Source organism: Perissodus microlepis, chromosome 3 (genome assembly GCF_051167445.1).
Source record: "Perissodus microlepis isolate ML-2025 ecotype Zambia chromosome 3, ASM5116744v1, whole genome shotgun sequence".
In the NCBI taxonomy this organism is placed as follows: Eukaryota; Metazoa; Chordata; class Actinopteri; order Cichliformes; family Cichlidae; genus Perissodus; species Perissodus microlepis.
In genome coordinates, this window is record NC_140463.1 from 16,809,257 (window position 1) to 16,831,504 (window position 22,248).

General features: G+C 39.0%; 1 protein-coding gene across 3 annotated transcripts; it reads left to right on the forward strand.

Moving 5' to 3' along the window:
* The first annotated feature begins 347 nt into the window (after window positions 1–347).
* LOC146390208 (myelin-oligodendrocyte glycoprotein-like) lies at window positions 348–21,025 on the forward strand. Of its 3 annotated transcripts, none has more exons than XM_084923251.1 (5): window positions 348–465; window positions 18,795–19,172; window positions 19,286–19,363; window positions 19,451–19,554; window positions 19,645–21,025. In XM_084923251.1, exons 1-5 carry the CDS (start codon window positions 348–350, stop codon window positions 19,690–19,692), a joined length of 726 nt encoding a protein of 241 aa, XP_084779377.1. In that variant the 3' UTR covers window positions 19,693–21,025. The 3 variants fall into 3 exon arrangements, with proteins under 3 accessions (XP_084779377.1, XP_084779379.1, XP_084779378.1); XM_084923253.1 differs by lacking the exon at window positions 348–465 and adding an exon at window positions 10,478–15,045 and having other exon boundaries at window positions 19,454–19,554; XM_084923252.1 differs by lacking the exon at window positions 348–465 and adding an exon at window positions 13,530–15,045.
* The last annotated feature ends 1,223 nt before the right edge of the window (window positions 21,026–22,248 follow it).

Genomic DNA, 22,248 nt, shown 5'->3' on the forward strand with positions numbered 1-22,248 from the left:
CCTCAACCTGAAGGATTTAATCGTGTTTCAGAAATGCAGAACTTTTTAAAAACACAAGTGATACACACATCCCCAAAACACCGTACAGTCATTCGGTAACAACAACAACAATTCTAATAATAAATAAATAAAGCTGAGAACACAGCACTTTAATTCTGCGTTAAAAGTCAATAAATAAAAAGAGTTTAACAGGTGTTTTAGAAACAGCCAATGTGAGTTTCTCAGTGTGTTGTTGTTGTTTTAAACAACAGTTTCTGATTAAAGTAGAAAATGAGAACAGTCCGGAGTCAAAGCTGAACATTTCTGCCTCTTTTATTTTCCCCTTCAGTAAATACTTTAATATTATAATGTGGAGAAATAAGTGTGTGCAGTGGCACGTGCTTGGAGTATTGTCACATGACCAGAGCTGTTTACTTCCTGGTCTTCGAGAAAGTGGATGTCCACCACGAAGCTCCCAAAGAAAAGGTCAGTAAAGGACGTTAAAATACACGGAGGGGAAATATTTTTGTTACACGTGATTTTTATGGTGTCTGCAGTGATGTTATACTCACCTGTGATTACTCGAAGTTGTGTTTGCAGCAGAGTTTAGTGTTAACGGCCACAGTAGCTCGTTCGTTTCTCTGTATTGTTGTAGTGGGGACATCGTGTGTTTGAGTCACGGCACAGAAACACAGAGGAGCCAGCCCTGATATTTATTTTTAACGTATTTAAATTATTTTATTGAGCAGAGCTTCCTTTGCTCTCTGCACACGATACTGACATGTGACACGCTGCGGGTGGAGGAGGTGAGTGGGTGGAACCATGACCCTGCAGATTTTAGTCAGAGACGCTAAAATCCTTCAGACGTGTTTTTCTATTTTAAAGACGGAAAACATCGTGATGTTGATCAGCTGCTGTTCCTGAAACACAGCTCTGATCGGAGCGAGCAGCTCAGCCTCGTTTCACCTGAAGCAGAATCAGGATGTGATGAAACTTTCTGTCTCTTTTGTTATCGGTGCGAAAAATTACAACAACATGTTTGTTTGAGTCTCGAACGTTGAATAGAAAAGTGAGACGATCCCTAAAAGTTGATTTTGTTCATCTGAATGTTTTCAGTGGGAGAAACGTTTCGTCACTGATCCACGTGACTTCTTCAGTCTCAGCTGACTGCAGGTTTCTTATAAACACCTTATAAGGTTGAGGGCACCTTATCCGTGGGGATGGTGTTTGCTCTGTGTTGTAGCGTCCTCAAGACACCCAGTTTATGCTCCAGAGGATGATGGTTTTAAATATCCCCCATTACTGGTGGAAATCTCACAGTCTAAGAAGGCTAACCTGCCACTTTCATATCCTTCCTGGTGAATTTGACGTGTTGGTCCACCGAGTTAATGTGATCCATGAATTGTGGTACGTCCTGAGATTTGATTGTTACCCAGGTGTCGCCCACATACCTGAACCAATGACTTGGTGGTGATCCAGGGTAGCACAGCCCTCTGAGATAACAGCAGGGTTAGAGAGTCAGTGTCTGTGCCAATAACAATCCAAACTAGAAAAATTTGCATTTCCTGCGAAAATGCAGTGTGGATGCTTTAAAGCTGAAGCTGTATGCAAAAACTAGCTGAAAAAGCTGAAAAGTTGCAGAAATTGTAAAAACTTTGCAGAAGCAAAGGAACTTTGCGAAAATGGAATAACTTAGCAGAACTGCAATATCTTAGAGGAAACATAATACTTGGCAGAAATACAATAGCATAGCAGAACTTTGCAGAAATATTGTAACTTACCAGAAACTTGATAACTTCTCAAAAATACAAGAATTTAGGAGAAATAGTATAAGATAACAGAAAGAATATATTTAGCCAAAAATACTTAAGCATTACAGAAACACTATGATTTAGAAAAATAGTACAACAGAGCAGAAATACTGTGATTTACCAGAGACACTGTGATGAACTATGAATATTGTAATTTTAAATTAATACTATGTTTTAGCACAAATACTATAATTTGACAGAAATACTATCATTTGGCAGAAATACTATGTATCAGCACAAATACTCTGGTTGAGCACAAATATTATAACATAGCAGAAATATAATTATATAGCAGAAATGCTATATTTAGAGAGAAAAATATAATATAGTAGAAATACTATGATTTAGCAGAAATACTGTAATCAGCACATATACTGTAACATGACAGAAATTCCTCCACTTAGTAGTAATACTATAACATAACACAAATGTTATGATTTGGCACAAAAACTATGATTTGGCAAAACTACTATGATTTAGCAGAAATACTATGATTGAGCAGAAGTACCAAGATGTAGTAAAAGTACTTTGATTTAACAGAAATACAATTATGGAGGAGTAATACTTTAAAATGGGAGAAATATTGATACACACACACACACACATACAGAGCCTAAAGGGAAGAGTATTTGTGCCATGGAGTGTTAACAAGAATGTGAGGTCCATATTAGAAAAGCTGGTAAAATGCTAAAAGTTTGCAGAATTGTAATAAATGATGAATATGAATTACTGGTCTGTGATAGTGTATTAATTTGTAGGGAAAAAAACCTGTTGACTAAGGTGGAATCGAACCCACGACGTCTGGGTTGCAGACCCGTGTCATTACCAACTGCGCCACTGGGAAAGAGAGCGGGCGCCTTGAAAAACAGGGTGATGAGCAGTCAGAATTAGATCGCGGTGAGAGGCAAAAAGCGCCGTTTTTTGGAGTTACAACACGTTGTGTAACTCAAAAACTAGGTGGACTAGAAGCATGATTCTTGTACTGGGTGAATCAGCGGACTTTGGTGTACTTTGACCGCGATTTTCATTGCTCTCTGTACATCCGTCGCTGAGATATGACGAAAGAAGAAACGGCAGACCTCAGATATGATTGGCTGGCTGAGAAGCCGTGCAGTCCCTGATATGTGCATTTGAATGTCTGAGTCCTCACAGAGGATTGGCTGCCTGGCAGAAATATATAGAAATAGTATGATTAAGCATAAATACTACATTTAGCAGAAATACTATATTAAGCACAAATCCTATAAAAAGCAGAAATACTATATTAAGCACAAATACTATAAAAAGCAGAAATACTATATTAAGCACAAATCCTATAAAAAGCAGAAATACTATATTAAGCACAAATACTATAAAAAGCAGAAATACTGTACTATGATTTGGGAGAAAAACTATAATTATTAGAAATACTATATTTGGTAGAAATACTATGTTTTGGCAGAAATACTATATTTACCTCAAATCCTATAAAATAGCAGAAATAGTATGATTTAGCAGAAATACTGTATTTAGCACAAGTACCAAAAAGTAGCAGAAATACTATGATTTAGCAGAAATACTATGATTGAGCAGAAGTACCAAGATGTAGTAAAAGTACTTTGATTTAACAGAAATACAATTATGGAGGAGTAATACTTTAAAATGGGAGAAATATTGATACACACACACATACACAGAGCCTAAAGGGAAGAGTATTTGTGCCATGGAGTGTTAACAAGAATGTGAGGTCCATATTAGAAAAGCTGGTAAAATGCTAAAAGTTTGCAGAATTGTAATAAATGATGAATATGAATTACTGGTCTGTGATAGTGTATTAATTTGTAGGGAAAAAAACATGTTGCCTAAGGTGGAATCGAACCCACGACGTTTGGGTTGCAGACCCGTGTCATTACCAACTGCGCCACTGGGAAAGAGAGCGGGCGCCTTGAAAAACAGGGTGATGAGCAGTCAGAATTAGATCGCGGTGAGAGGCAAAAAGCGCCGTTTTTTGGAGTTACAAAGCGTTGTGTAACTCAAAAACTAGGTGGACTAGAAGCTTAATTCTTGTACTGGCTGAATCAGCGGACTTTGGTGTACTTTGACCGCGATTTTCATTGCTCTCTGTACATCCGTCGCTGAGATATGACGAGAGAAGAAACGGCAGACCTCAGATATGATTGGCTGGCTGGGAAGCCCTGAAGGCCCTGATATGTGCATTTGAATGTCTCAGTCCTCACAGAGGATTGGCTGCCTGGCAGAAATATATAGAAATAGTATGATTAAGCATAAATACTACATTTAGCAGAAATACTATATTAAGCACAAATCCTATAAAAAGCAGAAATACTATATTAAGCACAAATACTATAAAAAGGAGAAATACTATATTAAGCACAAATCCTATAAAAAGCAGAAATACTATATTAAGCACAAATACTATAAAAAGCAGAAATACTGTACTATGATTTGGGAGAAAAACTATAATTATTAGAAATACTATATTTGGTAGAAATACTATGTTTTGGCAGAAATACTATATTTACCTCAAATCCTATAAAATAGCAGAAATAGTATGATTTAGCAGAAATACTGTATTTAGCACAAGTACCAAAAAGTAGCAGAAATACTATGATTTAGCAGAAATACTATGATTGAGCAGAAGTACCAAGATGTAGTAAAAGTACTTTGATTTAACAGAAATACAATTATGGAGGAGTAATACTTTAAAATGGGAGAAATATTGATACACACACACATACACAGAGCCTAAAGGGAAGAGTATTTGTGCCATGGAGTGTTAACAAGAATGTGAGGTCCATATTAGAAAAGCTGGTAAAATGCTAAAAGTTTGCAGAATTGTAATAAATGATGAATATGAATTACTGGTCTGTGATAGTGTATTAATTTGTAGGGAAAAAAACATGTTGACTTAGGTGGAATCGAACCCACGACGTTTGGATTGCAGACCCGTGTCATTACCAACTGCGCCACTGGGAAAGAGAGCGGGCGCCTTGAAAAACAGGGTGATGAGCAGTCAGAATTAGATCGCGGTGAGAGGCAAAAAGCGCCGTTTTCTGGAGTTACAAAACGTTGTGTAACTCAAAAACTAGGTGGACTAGAAGCTTAATTCTTGTACTGGCTGAATCAGCGGACTTTGGTGTACTTTGACCGCGATTTTTATTGCTCTCTGTACATCTGTCGCTGAGATATGACGAGAGAAAAAACGGCAGACCTCAGATATGATTGGCTGGCTGGGAAGCCGTGCAGGATTTTTGCAGTCTATTTCTCATAGTGACGACTCCCCTCAAACAAATGACCATAATTTCCTAACCGTAGGGGCTAGAACGGTCATTCTTACACCGTTTTGTTCAGAAGAGATTGGGGAATCTTCAAGTGTTGACAATTTATCATTAAAATATGAATTTTTAGAGATATATGACATGGATGACTTGTTGACTTAGAAGCCACGAATTCCCCAATATGCAAATTTGAATGCCTCAGCCCACATATATGATTGGCTGGCTGGGAAGCCGTGCAGGCCCTGATTTGTGGATTTGAATTCCTCAGCCCTCAGATATGATTGGCTGGCTTAGAAGCCATGAAGGCCCCAATATGCAAATTTGAATGCCTCAGCCCACATATATGATTGGCAGGCCCTGATTTGAAAATTTGAATGTCTCAGTCTTCACAGAGGATTGGCTGCCTGGGGACCTGGCAGAAATATATAGAAATAGTATGATTAAGCATAAATGCTACATTTAGTAGAAATACTATGTTTTAGCACAAATACTATAAAAAGCAGAAATACTATAATTTAGCAGAAATACTATATTAAGCACAAATCCTATAAAAAGCAGAAATACTGTACTATGATTTGGTAGAAAAATTATAATTAATCAGAAATACTATATTTGGCACAAATCCTATAAAAAGCAGAAATACTATATTAGGCACAAATCCTATAAAAAGCAGAAATAGTATGATTAAGCATAAATACTACATTTAGTAAAAATACTATGTTTTAGCACAAATAGTATAAAAAGCAGAAATACTATAATTGAGCAGAAATACTATATTAGGCACAAATCCTATGAAAAGCAGAAATAGTATGATTTAGCAGAAATACTGTATTTAGCACAAGTACCGAAAAGTAGCAGAAATACTATGATTTAGCAGAATAGTAATAACTTACAAAATTACAAATATGGACGCATATTGAAATGCAAATGCACAGAGGGACACACAAACACAGGCTCTAATCCAGTCAAGCAGTCTAACTATATTCAATTTAAATCCTACAATGACATGCTGCCAAATAAGGGTAGGGTTCTCTCTCTCCCACTAAACACACACACAAACACACACACACACACACACACACACACACACAAGATCCAATTGAGTCAACCAGTCTAAATATATTGAATTTGAATCTTACAATGACATCATCCCATAAAAAGGCTCTCTCTCTCTCTCTCTCTCTCTCTCTCTGTCACACACACACACACACACACACACACACACACACACACAAGATCCAATTGAGTCAACCAGTCTAAATATATTGAATTTGAATGTTACAATGAGATCAACCCATAAAAAGTCTCTCTCTCTCTCTCTCTGTCACACACACACACACACACACACACTCACTCACTCACTCACTCACACACAGAGGGTGAGAGAAGTAAGTTTGTAGTTCAGTCAAGCAGGCTGGGAGCTGCTGAATTTGAATCCACCAATCAGAGAGCCTGTGCACTTTTTCCCGCCAAAACAGGTGCACGCAGCACAGAGAGACACAGGATTTTTGCAGTCTATTTCTCATAATGATGACTCCCCTCAAACAAATGACCATAATTTCCTAACTGTAGGGGCTAGAACGGTCATTCTTCCACCGTTTTGTTCAGAAGAGATGGGGGAATCTTCCAGTGTTGACAATTTATCATTAAAATATGAATTATTAAAGATATTTGACTTCTAATGCACCATAACTGAGTAGAGGAAAGCAAAAACTGCCTTGACCTGCCCTCAAACAACGCTTTGTAACTCTAAATCTATTTGAAGTATCGATATCATTCTTTCACCGTAAGAGACAGCAGGCTTTGGTGAACAGTCATGGAAATTTTCAGGTCTCTGTGGAAAACCATCAAAAAGATATGACGAGAGAAAAAAGTGGTTCATTTCCAGAGTTTGAAATCTGAAGAAATCTGAGCGAAGGACGAATTTCCTACCCTCAAACAAGTCCAACTCATTTCAGAATGGTAATAGGTGAGAAAGAAATTCTTGAATTGTGAGCGTCAGGAGTGTCTGAAGATATACGGGGACAAGCCTCATGTTTTTACTTCGCTTCGTTAAGGAGATATGACGATTCGAATATGCCTCTCATTACAGAAATCAAGCGGTGATTTTGAACAAGCTCTCCATTGACTTTCTATGGAGAGTTTTGAGACTTTGTGTTGGTCTGAGGAGATTTGCCAAAATTCTATAAATCTCACAACAATGATGGTGACATTTTCTGAAAGCCAGCAAAAATACCTACGTTTTGATGTATAATTTGTGGAAGTTGAGTGAAAATTGAGCAAGTAGCAAACAGTTGTTCGGACATGAAGAGAAGACTGCGAAACCTAGAGTGGCACACTGGAAGCCAAGTGCATAGCAACCATAACAACGCATGTATTTTGTGAAAAATCACAAAGATGAAACTCAAAACTTAAAGAGGGATAAGATGAAAACGGTAACAGATATGAAAAAGCTGAATCATATATGAATAGCCCAATAATTTGTGAACATTTTAAAGTTTAAATGGAGTTTCTAGGTGAAAGTATGAGGAAGTAGTTAAGTTTCAAAAATGAGCAAGTTTTAGCAGAATTGCGGAAGTTTCCCATTCATTTCAATGGGACAAATTAAAGGAAAAAAGCTTAATATTTTAAAAAGTATAATAGCAGAAAATACCAAAAGTCATAGCAGGAATTAGCAGAAATAGCAGAATAGTTTAAAATTTGAATGGTGAAAATAGCACAAAAATTGTGGAAGTAGTTAACGGACGAAAAACGGAGCAACTTGAAGAATAATAATAAAGAATAAAGAGAAACAGGAAAACAATAGTGTGGATGCCTTAAAGCATCCACACAATAAAGTCATTGATGAGACTGAGACTGGCTTCCTGTGATAGTGAGAGTGAAAGTATGAAAGCATGCAAACGCCGCCCTGAAACTCCCGTTACATCACCAGGTCACTCCTATTTATAAACAATGATAATGTCATCAAGGAAATGACTGAGTGAGTTTACAGTGTTTATGCTGTGAGAGCTCAATGTGACTAGATGGGCTACTCACTCGCCCTATTGCTCTCGCTCTCTGTTTGTCACGTGACTAGTTAAGTGAGGTTGACTAGGTACGCACCTGTACACTAATTGCAGCGTGGCGCCTGCACTGCCACGCAGGTTTCCTCCCGTTCATTCCTCCCTTGCCTCCTGCAAGCAGCATTGCGAGCGGATATATCATCAGGATAAACCGGGTGGTCTTAGTCGGGCTACGCCACAGCCACAGGTAGGCTGCACGTTTGTCCTGCGATTCTTTCTTTTTTGGGACATTTGTATAGTGACACATTTGTGGTCCCAGCGTGGCCGCCTTATTCCTTTTTGACTCCAGCTGTCGTGGAGAGAGGTAGTTGCTGTATTTAAGCAGATTCAGTATAGCGACTTCAGTCCTGAGGTAAACAGCCTGACTAGAGAAGGTTAAGAGCTAAATGCATTTTTCAGGCTCTGTCTGCTGCTCTAAACCTTCTCAGCGGTTTGTGTTCCAGCCTAATTGAACTATAGAAACTCCTGTAGCAGCCGCTGTTTTTGGACCCTGCTGTCTTGTCCCAGTTGGTTTTATTTTTATTGGTTTCATTTTCTTTCACTTTGCCTTGTTTTATTTAGTTTATTTGTGGACTGTTGTTTATATTTGTGCCCACGCGGCCGGGCCAGAGTGATCCCCTGCCCGTGTGTCGTGCTGGTTCTTTGTTACCTCTGTACCGACCCAGCTGATTTGCTCCGGGAGCTGTATTTTAACCACTGTAACCAGTATAGATCACTCTTCACACGAGTGGTGTTTGACTTTAAGCTCGTGTTTGTGTGTGTGTGTGTCGACCAGCAACTCCCATCATAAAAGTGTTACCAGTGTTACCAGTGTTACATGGTTCTCCCTGCATAGCGAAGCAGGAGGGAATCCCTGTGATGACATCAGACATGTAAAAGATGTTTATGAAAGGTGTGAGAGGTCATGTGGAATAAATGACACAGCCAGGGACAGGTCAGGCGATAGGTCATGAGTGTATGACCAGTTTCAGACTGAACTGCTTTTCTGGGTCACTGACGCGCGCGCTCTCTCTCTCTCTCTCTCTCTCTCTCTCTCTCTCTCTCTCTCTCTCTCTCTCTCTCTCTCTCTCTCTCTCTCGTTTTTATTTTTCTGTAGTATTTTCTAATACTTTCACTTCAGCTTGGAACATTTCATTTGTTCAACATCAGCTTGATTTAAGCTGCTAAATCTAAACAGTCAACTGTGGGTCAGTAATAACTAATCCATCTGTGTATCCTGTGTTTGCACCGTAAACCTCTCACTGCTTGGCTGCAGCAGGAGAGGCGTCCTTCAACCTGACGAAACAAGATGACCTCTCACCTTTATCATTAACACACTGAGGCTGTATCAGTCCCACTCCCATGACAATTTCACAGTTATCACCTGACCTAAATGATTTTATGATCAACTTATTTATTGCTAACATGTTTAGAAGCCATTCATGATTAAACTATGTGATGTTACAGTATAGTTATAGTTAGTAGTGTTCTGTTTCCTCACAGTTTCCAGCTGTGTTCACTTTATCTGCAAACATTTCATGTGTTCACACAACAGCTGGATTCAAACATGTAAATCCAGAAAACTGTTCCAGTAATAAAGTAAACACACAGAACTGCTGCTGAAAATAAATTGAACAGGATTCTTTTGACACTTAAGGTTTAAAAATATATATATATATGAAGGTAGCGAGGAAAAAATCGACTGGAAGAGAGCACAGATCTATATGGAAGCCCGTTTCCGCCACTAAATTAAAAAAAAAAAAAAGCTAGTATCCATAACTCGAAATTTCGAGTTATTTTCTCGAAATTTCGAGTTATTTTCTCGAAATTTCGAGTTAGCTCTGCCAATCAAAAATATACGTGAATGAGGTCGCTTTCTTGTTACCCGGAAGCATATGGTGCAGAGGAACGCGCACTCAAAAACGGATCCCAACAAATTGGCGCTTTCGCGAGTACGTTTGCTGATAGTAACACCATGTGATTCAGCTAATAACACAGGGATTTCATCATTTGTGAAGCCAGGCTGAAAACACTCAGCAATCTGTGCATTCACGACTGGATGTAATACCGGTAGCTTAGCTGTAGCATTTGTAGCTGAGGGCTTCAGCTTCCGGGTAACAAGGAAATGACGTCATTCACGTAGATTACTGATTGGCAGCGCTAACTCGAAATTTCGAGTTCCTTTTCTCAAAATTTTGAGTTAATAAATCGAAATTTCGAGAAAATAACTCAAAATTTTGAGTTATGGATCCTCTTTTTTTTTTTTTTTTTTTTTTTTTTTTTTTTTTTTTTAGTGACGGAAACGGGCTTCCATAGATCTAAGACCAGAGGAGTGAACTCTGTCGTTGTTCATTCAGCGTTTACTTTGTTTGGTAAACAAGGAAGGAGTTCCCTCTTCATTCCTAGTTCATTCCTTTTGGTGACGAAAAGGAATGAACCACAAATAACAGAGTTATAAATAGCTCATAATGTTTAAGAAACTACGTCACAATGGAGTGTCTCCCAGCGCAACACAGTTTTTCATGACTCCTGAACTCAACTTTCCAGTAATAAACCTGCTGTGTTATATTTAGACTCAAACAATATTTAAAGGCGCTGCTTAAATGGCACAAAATGTGTTAAAGTGTGAATCTGAATCTTGTCTGCTGAGCTTTAAAAGACAAACTGTGAGTATCTGAGTGAGTTTTTATCTTCTTAATGTTCTCATCTGTGTAAATCCACATAAGTGTGTTTCAGTAAAAAGTCATAAGGAATCATAAAACTGCTGCTGGAAACAAAGCAAATAATGAATCTGGGTCACAGATCTCGATCAGGTGTTGGTTGTTGGGTGCAACATGCACCAACCAACACCCATCATAAAAGTGTTTCCTGTGTTTGTTTACATGGTTCTCCCTGCGTAGTGAAGTAGGAGGGAATCCCTCTGATGACATCAGATGTTATGTAAAAGATGTTTATAAAAGCGTGTGAGAGTGTCGTGTGGAATGACTGACACTCCCAGTGACAGATCCACTGAGAGTTATCGCCTGACCTGAGATCATGAGTTCATGACCAGTTTCAGACTGAACTGTTTTTCTGGGTCGTTGCTTTACAATAAAGTGCCTGACAACTGTTGTTGTAAAATATATATATACACACACACACACACACACACACACACACACACACACACACACACACACACGGTTGGTGGTTTGATCCTTGGCTCCTCAAATCTGCATGCCATCCTGCAAGACACTAACCCTGATGCATCCATCAGAGTGAGAATGTTAGAAAGATAAAATCACTCGAGTATAGAAGAAGTTTATGTGTGACTGGATGAATGTTGTATAAAGTGCTCTGAGTCTCCAGGAGTCTCTGTTAAATAAGAATCAGTCCACTGATGAAACAGATCCATTGCTGGAAACATGCTGAACATTAAGGCCGATTCTTCTCAAACTGATCAGATGTTGAAACGCTTTTCGTGACCATTTTTTAACCATGAATCTAAATGTAAAATTTTTGGTTCAAATCAGGTGAAGCTAGAATATCAGGGATAGAAAGCTCAAAACAGACGTTTTGCAAGAAGTGACGTCATCCTCACTTTAGCCCAGTACTCACACACTGATCCGGCATAAAGATTATATTTATACTGCTAAACACTCAAATTTCATGGCAAATACGCTTTGTTTTTTCTCTTTCCTTTTTTATTCCCTCTGACTTCTGCTACAAATATCTCATAAACAGGAGGCAGGTTCACTATAACCAAAACTACAGACTCACGTGTCAGTGTTACAGCAAACAGCATCCACAGCAGTGCACAGTTAAGGTTCTTCTTGGTTCAGAGGTCGCTCAGCAGAAGATGATTTAAAACATTTTTGGTCCACCTGTGTGATTGGTCAGAATTAGCCAATGAAAATAGGTCAAATGTTACCTTTTTGTAAAGAAGACATTAAGTTGAGAAAACAGTCCAACTTTTCTCTGCATCATTTCTTTTTGTGTGTTTGTGGTGAACTTCTTGTCTTTCCTACATCAGCAGATCGATGCAGGGTCTCTGTGGTCGTCGTTATCTTATCATCTGTTTCGTCTGTCGCTGGTTTTCTGCACATTTCTTTCACTCTAAAAGTAAGAGTAAGTATGTTGTTGCTGCTTGTGCAATCAGACTGACTCATCGTTCACTTTCTTTTGCTCGTCTGTATAAACTTGGTTGTGCCGTCAGTGATTCATTACATCACTTGTGTTTCATTGTCATTGTTGTATGTTGTTTATTAGTTAAAGCCTGTTTGTTGTTTCACTGAATGAAAGTTCTGTGTCTGTAGTTTTTGCACTTCTGTTGTGTTTCAGGGATATTTAAATGCACTACAGGCGTATTCAGCTCAGTGAAAACATCAAATGAAAATCAAATCTTATGTATTATTAATTAGAATTTAAAAAAAGATACAACACAGCTGATTTTATCGTTGTTTCTTTTACCCAAAATGTTCTTTACTGTACAGTCACAGTAAAAAGGTTGCTGGTTAAAATCCCAGCTGGGCTCTTTCTGTGTGGAGTTTGTGTTCTCCAGCTTCCTCTTTGAAGACGTCCTTATTAGGTTAATCAGTTATTCTAAACTGGATGTGAGGAAACTAAAGTGCTTGAAGTGCTCAGATTAAAGTGCAGCATGGAGATAAAAATCTGACTTGTGGTTAGAAACACTTTGAGTGGGCAGTAAGACTGAAATCAGAGCAGAGCTCATGTGATCCACCTGAGCAGCCATTTTTGTTTTGTGTTCTTTTTTTTCTTTTCTTTTTTTCTTTAAAACATGAACCAGAGTATCAGGAGATTCATAAAAACATAACATCCATAAATATTCATACTTCATAATCTGACTGCTGATCTCAGTAAGTGAGCAGTTTGCCTGAGCTCAGATTGTCACATGTGATTAAAGAGGAGCCAAAACTGCACTTTTTTAATGACAGAATTTCTTAAAGTGATCTAAAAATGTAACATTATTCAACATTAAATACTGAAGGGACCTTCAGATCAGTCTGACCTTGAAGAAGAGGTCAGAGGTCAAATGAGACATAATATTTTGAATCATTTTACAGAGCGTTCTGTATGATGATAATACATGTCACACTTGTAAGAGTCACAGTTTCATCAGAAGTTATGAGGCTTTTTGTCAAACTTCCACCAATAAACCAACAACATCCACCGCTTCCTCCTGTAAATCACGTCTGTTGGTTTTAAATCAGAGAAGTTCCTGTTAGAAAAAGCTGCTGAACTGATGAGAGATGAAGCACGTTTACCTATTTTATACAAACTGATGTCACGTGTTGTCTTAAGCGGGATTTACAGTCCAGCTGACGCAGCACTGTCAGCTCTCCTCCAGGGAAAAGTTATAATAAAACAAAGTTTTCTCTGAATAAGTTTTTTATTTCCAGAGCAAATTTTCTTATTTCAACTTAGGTTTTATTGCTTAAAAATGTTTCATTTTTCTTGGTTTCAGTCTAGTTGTATTTCTTTTAATTGTTATCATTTAGTGTTGCATAGAGCGCAAATGTCACAGACAAGATTTAGGTAAACCAGTGCATGTGTTACAGTAAAAACCCACTGAAGTTTATTTCACTCTAATAATCTTGGATTGTCCAGGCTGACTGCGGTGAGATTAGTTCTCAGTAGAGGCAGTGGCCAAAAGTAGTGGTTGCTACATGCAGTCTGTGGGAAACACGTGTGCTGTAAGAAGAAGTGAGAGTGAGAGTTTATTCCCGTCAAATTTTCTGTCATTAATACATCATCTGCTTCCAGTGAAGCACAAACAGCTGCAGAAACAGGAAGTTCATGTTGTTGGAGCTTCTGTGGAGCTAATCAATGTTGTTATTGAGAATTCATCCATTTAATTAATGTCAGAGAAACTCAGAGGTACGAGTCCTGGTTTTATTTTAGATATATTAAAAATAATGGTAGCACTTTATATATTAATGCCACACTATTAAGCATAAATTAAAATGTGCTTAATTCATTAATTCATCATTTATATATCATTACTCCTCTTTAGTCTGTCATTTATAAATACAGATATATTATTATAACTATAATTATGGTTATTATTAGCAGTAATGTGAAAGCTGTACAATATCTGTATTGACTAATAGCATATAAGGAGGAGTGCAGTGCTCCCAGCATCAGTTTAACCAGCAGAGCTTCCATTGTTCTCTGTACTGACATGTCTGAGCATTTATACTGGCAGGTGGAGGATGTTACATCATCACAACATTTTAAACAGTGTTGAATCTTTGCTGCAGGTTTGATCTCACAGATAAATGATCAAAGTCACCTTCTGTATCTGTCATATTTCCAAGTTAGTCTCTGGATGCTGTGCTACATACTGCTGAGTCATTAATGACACAGCACGTTTTTGTTGTGTCAACGTGACTTTCATGTTTCTCTATTATGAAAGTTCAGAGTCGCTTACTTCACCTGACAGCTTAGCTTGTTTTTATTTGTTATCAGTGAGACACATTATAATGTCTGAGTCTTCAAACTGAACAGAAAGTGAGACCGAGCAGATTAGTTACAAACTGAGACTCGGAGTTTCTATAGAAATGATCCAAATACAGTAATTTTTGTGATGCGTTAAAGCGCGACCGGCACGCAAACGTCACATTGAGATTTCCGTTAACGTCATCACGTCATGGAACTTCATAACACTCTAGGGCTCAGTTAACCCAGATTGCAGTAGGCGGAGACTGTTATATAAAGAGGGTGATCCTCACGGCTCATTCATTCATTCAGAGCGAAGCAGGCAGGGACTGATCAGACTACAGATTTCCAAAAAAAAAAAAATCGCTTCAGTCAGAAAACGGAACTTTGAATCATCGATCATGTCTCTGAACAACTTCTACTTTAAAGACTCTTCCTTTTTCTCACTCTGGACTTTTCTCCTGTGCTCGGCTTTGTCCGTCTGGACTCCTGTACAAGGTAAACGGATGTTTCCAGCTGCGTGTTAGTGCAGATTACAGTGAATTTTAATGAAAAACTGGCGGATGTGAATAAGCTGAAATGACTGTTATCAGCTGTGCTGTGTTGTCCGTCACTAACAGTGTGACAGCTGTCAGTGAGTTACTTTAAAACCGGAAGAAGCTTAAAACGAGAAGATTGTCAGACAGGTTCTGACTGTGTGAGGTTTGTTTTTAACGGACACGATGGCGGTGATTCACCGAGCAGTCTGTGAGCATGTAAGGCGTTTATGAGAGCCGTGTGTTTGTCAGAGGAGAGAAAGAGCAGAGTTACAAAACACAACGTCCGGTGAGCGGAAACTAAAACCCTGTTTATTGATCCGGAATGATGCAGATTCAGTCCGCACACACGCTGCTGACTACATGTGTATGGCAAGCCATTAGTGCCAAAATTCGCCACTTTCCTAACCCGTTTGGTTAAGAAATGGCGTAAAAAACGCCGTTTAATTATTCAAAACGCCGAAAAAACCGGCGTTCTGTTCCGACAAACGCCGCTTTTTCCGCCACTCGGATGGCGCCCTGAACACACCATCCGAGTGACGTAAAAAGCGGCGTTCAAAGACAGACGGAAACGCCGTTTTTTACGCTACTCGGCACAGAACGCCGTTTTTATGCATCTTTGAACGGCGTTTTTTACGGCGTTCTCTGCCAGCTGTAACGGCGTTTAAAACGGCGTTTTATTGAAATTATGCAGGGCACTCCCCATGGTTCCCTCATCCAATTACTTTCAACTCATTTCACCCAATCAAAGAAGAGGAAGTGCAGACCACACTAATGCATCACCGATTCACCTTGCTGCTAAGTGATTGCCTATTCAGTACCAGTGCTTGTCACAGTATTCACTTGTATTATAATCCCACTATGCATTTTGATGTGTTTAAGGCATGATCGAGTAAACAAACGACAGAATACTTTTTCTGAAACCTTAACTGTGTTACCTGTTATGGCAGCTAACAGGTAATGAGCAGAGCTAGCTCTGCTCATTTCTGAGCTTCTTTCTTATTTTCCTCTTTACTTCTCTTAACCTTTAACTTATGTCTTAGCAATCAGATCCTGCCATCTTGCATTACCGCTTCGTGCTAGTTATGTTGACTTTTCTCTTCTTTTGGCTCCACTTTTTTCACCCGTGTTTGGACACTCTTGTTTGGACACTCGTGTTTGGACAAAGTATTCTGTCGTTTGTTTGCTCGATCATGCCTTAAACACATCAAAATGCATAGTGGGATTATAATACAAGTGAATACTGTGACAAGCACTGGTACTGAATAGGCAATCACTTAGCAGCAAGGTGAATCGGTGATGCATTAGTGTGGTCTGCACTTCCTCTTCTTTGATTGGGTGAAATGAGTTGAAAGTAATTGGATGAGGGAACCATGGGGAGTGCCCTGCATAATTTCAATAAAACGCCGTTTTAAACGCCGTTACAGCTGGCAGAGAACGCCGTAAAAAACGCCGTTCAAAGATGCATAAAAACGGCGTTCTGTGCCGAGTAGCGTAAAAAACGGCGTTTCCGTCTGTCTTTGAACGCCGCTTTTTACGTCACTCGGATGGTGCGTTCAGGGCGCCATCCGAGTGGCGGAAAAAGCGGCGTTTGTCGGAACAGAACGCCGTTTTTTTCGGCGTTTTGAATAATTAAACGGCGTTTTTTACGCCATTTCTTAACCAAACGGGTTAGGAAAGTGGCGAATTTTGGCACTAATGGCTTGCCATACATGTGTTTCCACAATCCGCCGTCATCACCCCATCAGGAATTACGTCTGACTGCCCACGTGGCTCGTTCGTCCAATCAGGTGTCTGTGCGTGTTTTGTAGTTTACTCTGGATTTGTAGTTTAAAATTTTTAATAAATGAAATTAGTTGGTTATTAAATCTGAACTCGCAGCGAGGTTAAACAGTCAGTCTTAACAAGTAAATAATTAGAAGGGCAACATGAATCAGTGAAAACACAGCAGACTGTGATGGTTGACTTAAATCAGCTTGTTTACTTTGAGTGTAAAACTTACTGAGGATGAGTCACATGAACTATTATTATGAATAAATACTTGTGTTGTTTCTTAGAACTTGGATGAGCATCAGTCTGATCAATCAGTTTGTGTTGTTAAACTTTATCAAGCAATAACGTGTTTATTAAAGTTTTATTATAGTGAAATAAAATGTTCACTTTAAACAGTTTTTATTCATTATTAAGAAAAGCATAAAACATAACAAAGCAGACAAAAAAGAAAAAAAGAAAGAAAAGAAAAAAAACCCAAAGGGAATATATTAAAGTCATTATATACCTGTACAAATTCACATATGGGGTAAAGAGGAGAGAGAAAAAAACAACATATTTTCACTCAATTACCCACAGATTTAGAAAGAGAAAAAGATAAACTCCAAGAATGAATCTTGTTCTTTACGCTTACTTCCTATTTAACTGAGAACATCTTAATCACAACCACCCCCCCTCAACAGTTGGGACAAATCATTTGGCAAATAAGAAAGCAAAGGGGACCAAACATTGAGAAAGAGACCCTCATTTCCTCCTAAAATAGCAGCAGTTCTTTCGTGAGGAATAACTTTAAACAATTCTCTGTACCACAACATCACAGAGGGAGGTTTATCCTTAACCCAATTAATGAGAATACATTTCCTAGCTACCAGCAATAGTTTGTCACATAATTTGCGCTGCAAGTGATTCAATGTTACTTCTTTTGAGGGTAGGCCAAGAAGAAAATACCCGGGGTCCCTTTGAATCAGATTGTTAAAAATATTACTTAGTTCTTGAGATATGAAGCTCCAAAATCTTTTGATTAATTTACATTCCCAAAAGTAATGAAAAAAAGTGTCAGTTTCTTTTTGACATTTACTCCAAAAATGGGAAATATGAGGTGCAATCTTATGCAAGACATTAGGAGCTATGTAAAGGCGATGTATGATTTTGTATTGGGTTTCTCGCAAGCGGTTGCAAGTAAAAGTGGAACTACCCATGTTAATGGCTCCTTTCCACTCCTCTTCAAAATATTGATTATTAAGATTTCTCTCCCATTTATGAATATCGCTTAATGTGTTGCTACTGAGAGTATATAGGAGAGAATAAAAGGCTGAGATAAAATGAGTTCTGTCTTTTCGCTTAATAAGAAATGTCTCAATATCATCATATATAACTATTTCTGAGGACTGTGGAATTTTTGAATGAACAAAGTTACGAACCTGGAGAAAGCCAAAAAACTGGTCTCTAGGAATGTTAAAATTTGACTGCAATTGCTCAAAGTTCATCAGTGTGTTGTTTTGATACAAATCGCCAATTACCCTTAATCTCTTTTTCTGCCACTTATCGAACATACTGTGAGACATTCCTGGAACAAAATCTTTGTTTCTCAGTAAAGGAGTCAAGAATGAAGTGCAATCTTCTCTACCCAACCTTTTACGCATTTCCCCCCAGACCCTTATTGTATGATAAATGATTGGGTTATTCTTAATCCCCATTTGTAATATTGTTTTTGAAATAAAATGTTAGAAATTCAGGACCACAGACGGCACACACAAGGGTCAGTTAGCCTGTAACAGAACAACAAACAGCACATGTCTGAAATTTTGTAGCGTATATTAAAAAAGACTTGCGTAACAGCACAGAGGCCAGTGGGGCTGTTCATGATCTCCAGGTCTTTGGTGTGTAACTCGACAGGGGTCTGTGGGAGTTCAGGAGGTTTAATTTTTTGTCTGTTTCCAGGTAAGGTTCTGGTGATTGGTTCAAATCTTCCAATCATTGCTGCTCCGGGTGATGATGTCATCCTGCCGTGTCACCTGGAGCCCTCGTTCGATGTCCAGGGTCTGACGGTGGAGTGGTCCAAACCCGACCTGAAGCCCGACCCGTCGGACCGACTGAGCCGAGTGGAGTACGTTCACCTGTACAGGGACAGGAAGGAGGTCCCCGACATGAAGATGGCCTCGTACTTCAGGAGGACGGAGCTGTTCATGGACGACATGAAACACGGGAACATTTCACTGAAGATCCTGAACGTGTCGGAGGAAGACAACGGCAGATACAGATGTTTCATCCCCAAGCTGCAGAGCAGAGTGAAAGCTGCTGTTGTTGAACTTGTAGTCGGTGAGAAGATTTGTTTTGTTGATGTTTGTGGTTCCAAACTCAAAGTTGTTTTGTCCCCAATACAAACTTTCAGCCTAATTTTAACAACAGATTTTGACTGTTTTGTCTTTTAGATTCAAACTTTGCTAAAACCTCAACGACAGAGATGCCGCTGCAAACTCCAGATCCTCAGGACACGACTCCAACAAATGGTGAGAAAACAGTCCAACTCTTCTCTGCATCATCCCTTTTTGGGGTTTTGTGTATTTGTGGTGAACTTCTTGTCTTTTCTACTTCAGCAGGTCGATCCAGAGTCGCTATGGTTCTTCTCATTGCTTTTATATCGGCTGTAGCTGTTGCTGGTCTTACTATATATTTTTGCTGCCGTCATCAGAATCGAACTGTAAGTAAGAAACAAACAAACAAACAAACACAAACATGTTGTTGCTTCTTGTGCTGTCAGACTGACTCATTATTCTCCTTCTTTCAACAGAAGCATCCAGAGGATGATGAGACAGAAACAGAACCACTACCAGTCTAGCTGCCTTGCTCAAAGGAGTGTTGGTGTTAATGGAGCTGAGAGCAGCAGAGATTTATCTGTGCTGGATCTTCAGTCAGATTGGGGATTCAAACCAGCATCCACAGGGTGACCCTCGGCCCAGAAGCACTGAGATCATCATAAGGTCACTCCTACAAAAGGATGGGAGCCTGATTTGAACTTTGACCCCAGATGAAGACTCGAGCCTCGTCCGGTTTATTTATCGAGCTCCTTTTCACATAAAGAAAGTGTAGAACAAGAAAACCCAGAGTGGAAGATCAGAGGATGTAAACAGGAAATATTTCTTACAGAAGTCTTCAGTCTTTACCTCACTGGTTAAGGTGCACTTAAATCTTTCAGTGAGACCTCAAAGTGTCTCTGATGGACAAATTAAAATGAAAATTAAAACTGTGTTGGAAAATCACCAGTAGACTTTGAAGTACCAGGAACAGGATTCATGGAGCTCACATTAAGCACTCTTGTTTTATGCAAACCTTGTTTGTTTGTTGTCTGTTAACTTTAATGTCTCAGAGAAACGGAACTATAAGCTGAACACTTTAAGTAACTGCTGCACTTTATAAACAGAAAAGAAGCTGATTTATAATCCATCCATTCGCTTCCGGTTATCCTTTTCAGGGTTGCGGGGGATGCTGGAGCCTATCCCAGCTGTCATAGGGCGAGAGGGGTACACCCTGGATAGGTCGCCAGTTTGTCGCAGGGCTAGCTGATTTATACTCTAGATTTTTAAATGTAACTAATTTATTACATTTACTGTGAAACTTCCTGCTGGTTGGGATTCGATGTTCAGACTGTAACCTTATAGTCTGATTTGTGACCGTCCTCAGTTTACAGGTGTGAAATGTTTAAACACAAATGTGTTTATTGCTGCTTTCACTGCCTTTAAGTCAAAGTCAGTGTTTAGCTCACAGACAGATGAGTGTGTGATGAAAACAAGCTTAAACTTCATCACGAGAATAAAAACATTAAACTACTGAACTGAAAGAGTTTCTTGGATTCTTTGATTTTCAAGCCTCTTCTTGACATTTTGTTACAATTTGTGTTTTCTTGTTTTTACGACTAATACCTCGTCCCATTAATTAATTTAATTGTTTTATATAAGTTATTTATTTATTGTTGTCATGTGTCGTTTCCTGTTTGCATTTGATGATGTTTTCAAACATTTGAACCAAATGAACTGTTTAAAAACGTGACTGTTTTGTTTCATAGATATTAAAATGATCCACTGTTTACTGTTGTTGTTCTATGTTCTTGAATTACATCAGTATTTGGTGAACATGATGACGAAATCAAATAAATCTCTAACAGTTTGTCATCACTGTGTCTGCTGTCTGTTTCTTCTTCAGCTCTTCATCACACTCACTCTCATTTCACTGATTTGTTTAACAGCACTGCTGAAAACTCATTTTTATAGGTTAATGGTGTCTGTCGGTGACTGATCATGTGACTGATCATGTGACTGTGTCTCTATGTTCTTAACACATTAATCTTCAACGTGAGGCTTTAATTTGAACTATGAAGCACTTTGTAACTCTGGGTTCTCTATAAATCAAGTTACAATTATTCATGAAGGCCATTCAAAGCTCTTCTTCAGATGTTGGCACATATCTGAAAAGTATAAAAAACTTAGAGGCAGAAGAAATGATCTGTCAACAGCGACGTTCACAAGGCCAAAGTGTGTTCATTTGTGCCTGAGCTGATGAGAGTCACGTTTTACTGAAGTAGATGTAACGTGTGTGATGAAGTGATCTTAATCTTTAAACTTTGCTTTAATCCTGTTTGTGGAAGTTCACAGAGATTGTAAACACTTTGAATAAAACAAACGTGTGAATATTCATGAAAGATCACAACATATGACCTACATGTATGTTTCAGCGAGTACATTTTATTTCTATGATAATTAAGTTAATTATTAGCTTCAGACCTGCAGGTCTTATTATGGCACATTCACTGTCATATCATGTGCTCACAAAAGCAGAGAATATTTACCGGGAGCCATAAATGGTAAATGGCCTGTATTTGTATAGCGCTTTACTTGGTCCCTAAGGACCCCAAAGCACTTTACACATTCAGTCATCCACACATCCACACACTGATGATGGCAACATTGTGTAGCCACAGCCGCCCTGGGGCGCACTGACAGAGGCGAGGCTGCCGGACACTGGCGCCACCGGGCCCTCTGGAGTAGGCAACGGGTGAAGTGTCTTGCCCAAGGACACAAAGACCGAGACTGTCGGAGGCGAGGCTCGAACCGGCAACCTTCCGATTACAAGATGACCTGCCAACTCTTGAGCCACGATCGCCCACGTGGGGGCACATTAGGTCAGCCTGAGTGATCTGGGACAGTCACATTCAGTCATGTGATGGCATCACATTTTGGGAATGAGGGGGATTCCCTCCCCTCTGGTCGACATGCCCCTTTCTCCGCTCATTTGGTTTCAACCCAGGTGGGAAGACCCCCACATTCCCCACTTTTGATTTTTAGCTCTGCGTCTCAAAACAGCAGCTCTAGCTGCAAAAAAATCCCACCCTGACTTTCAC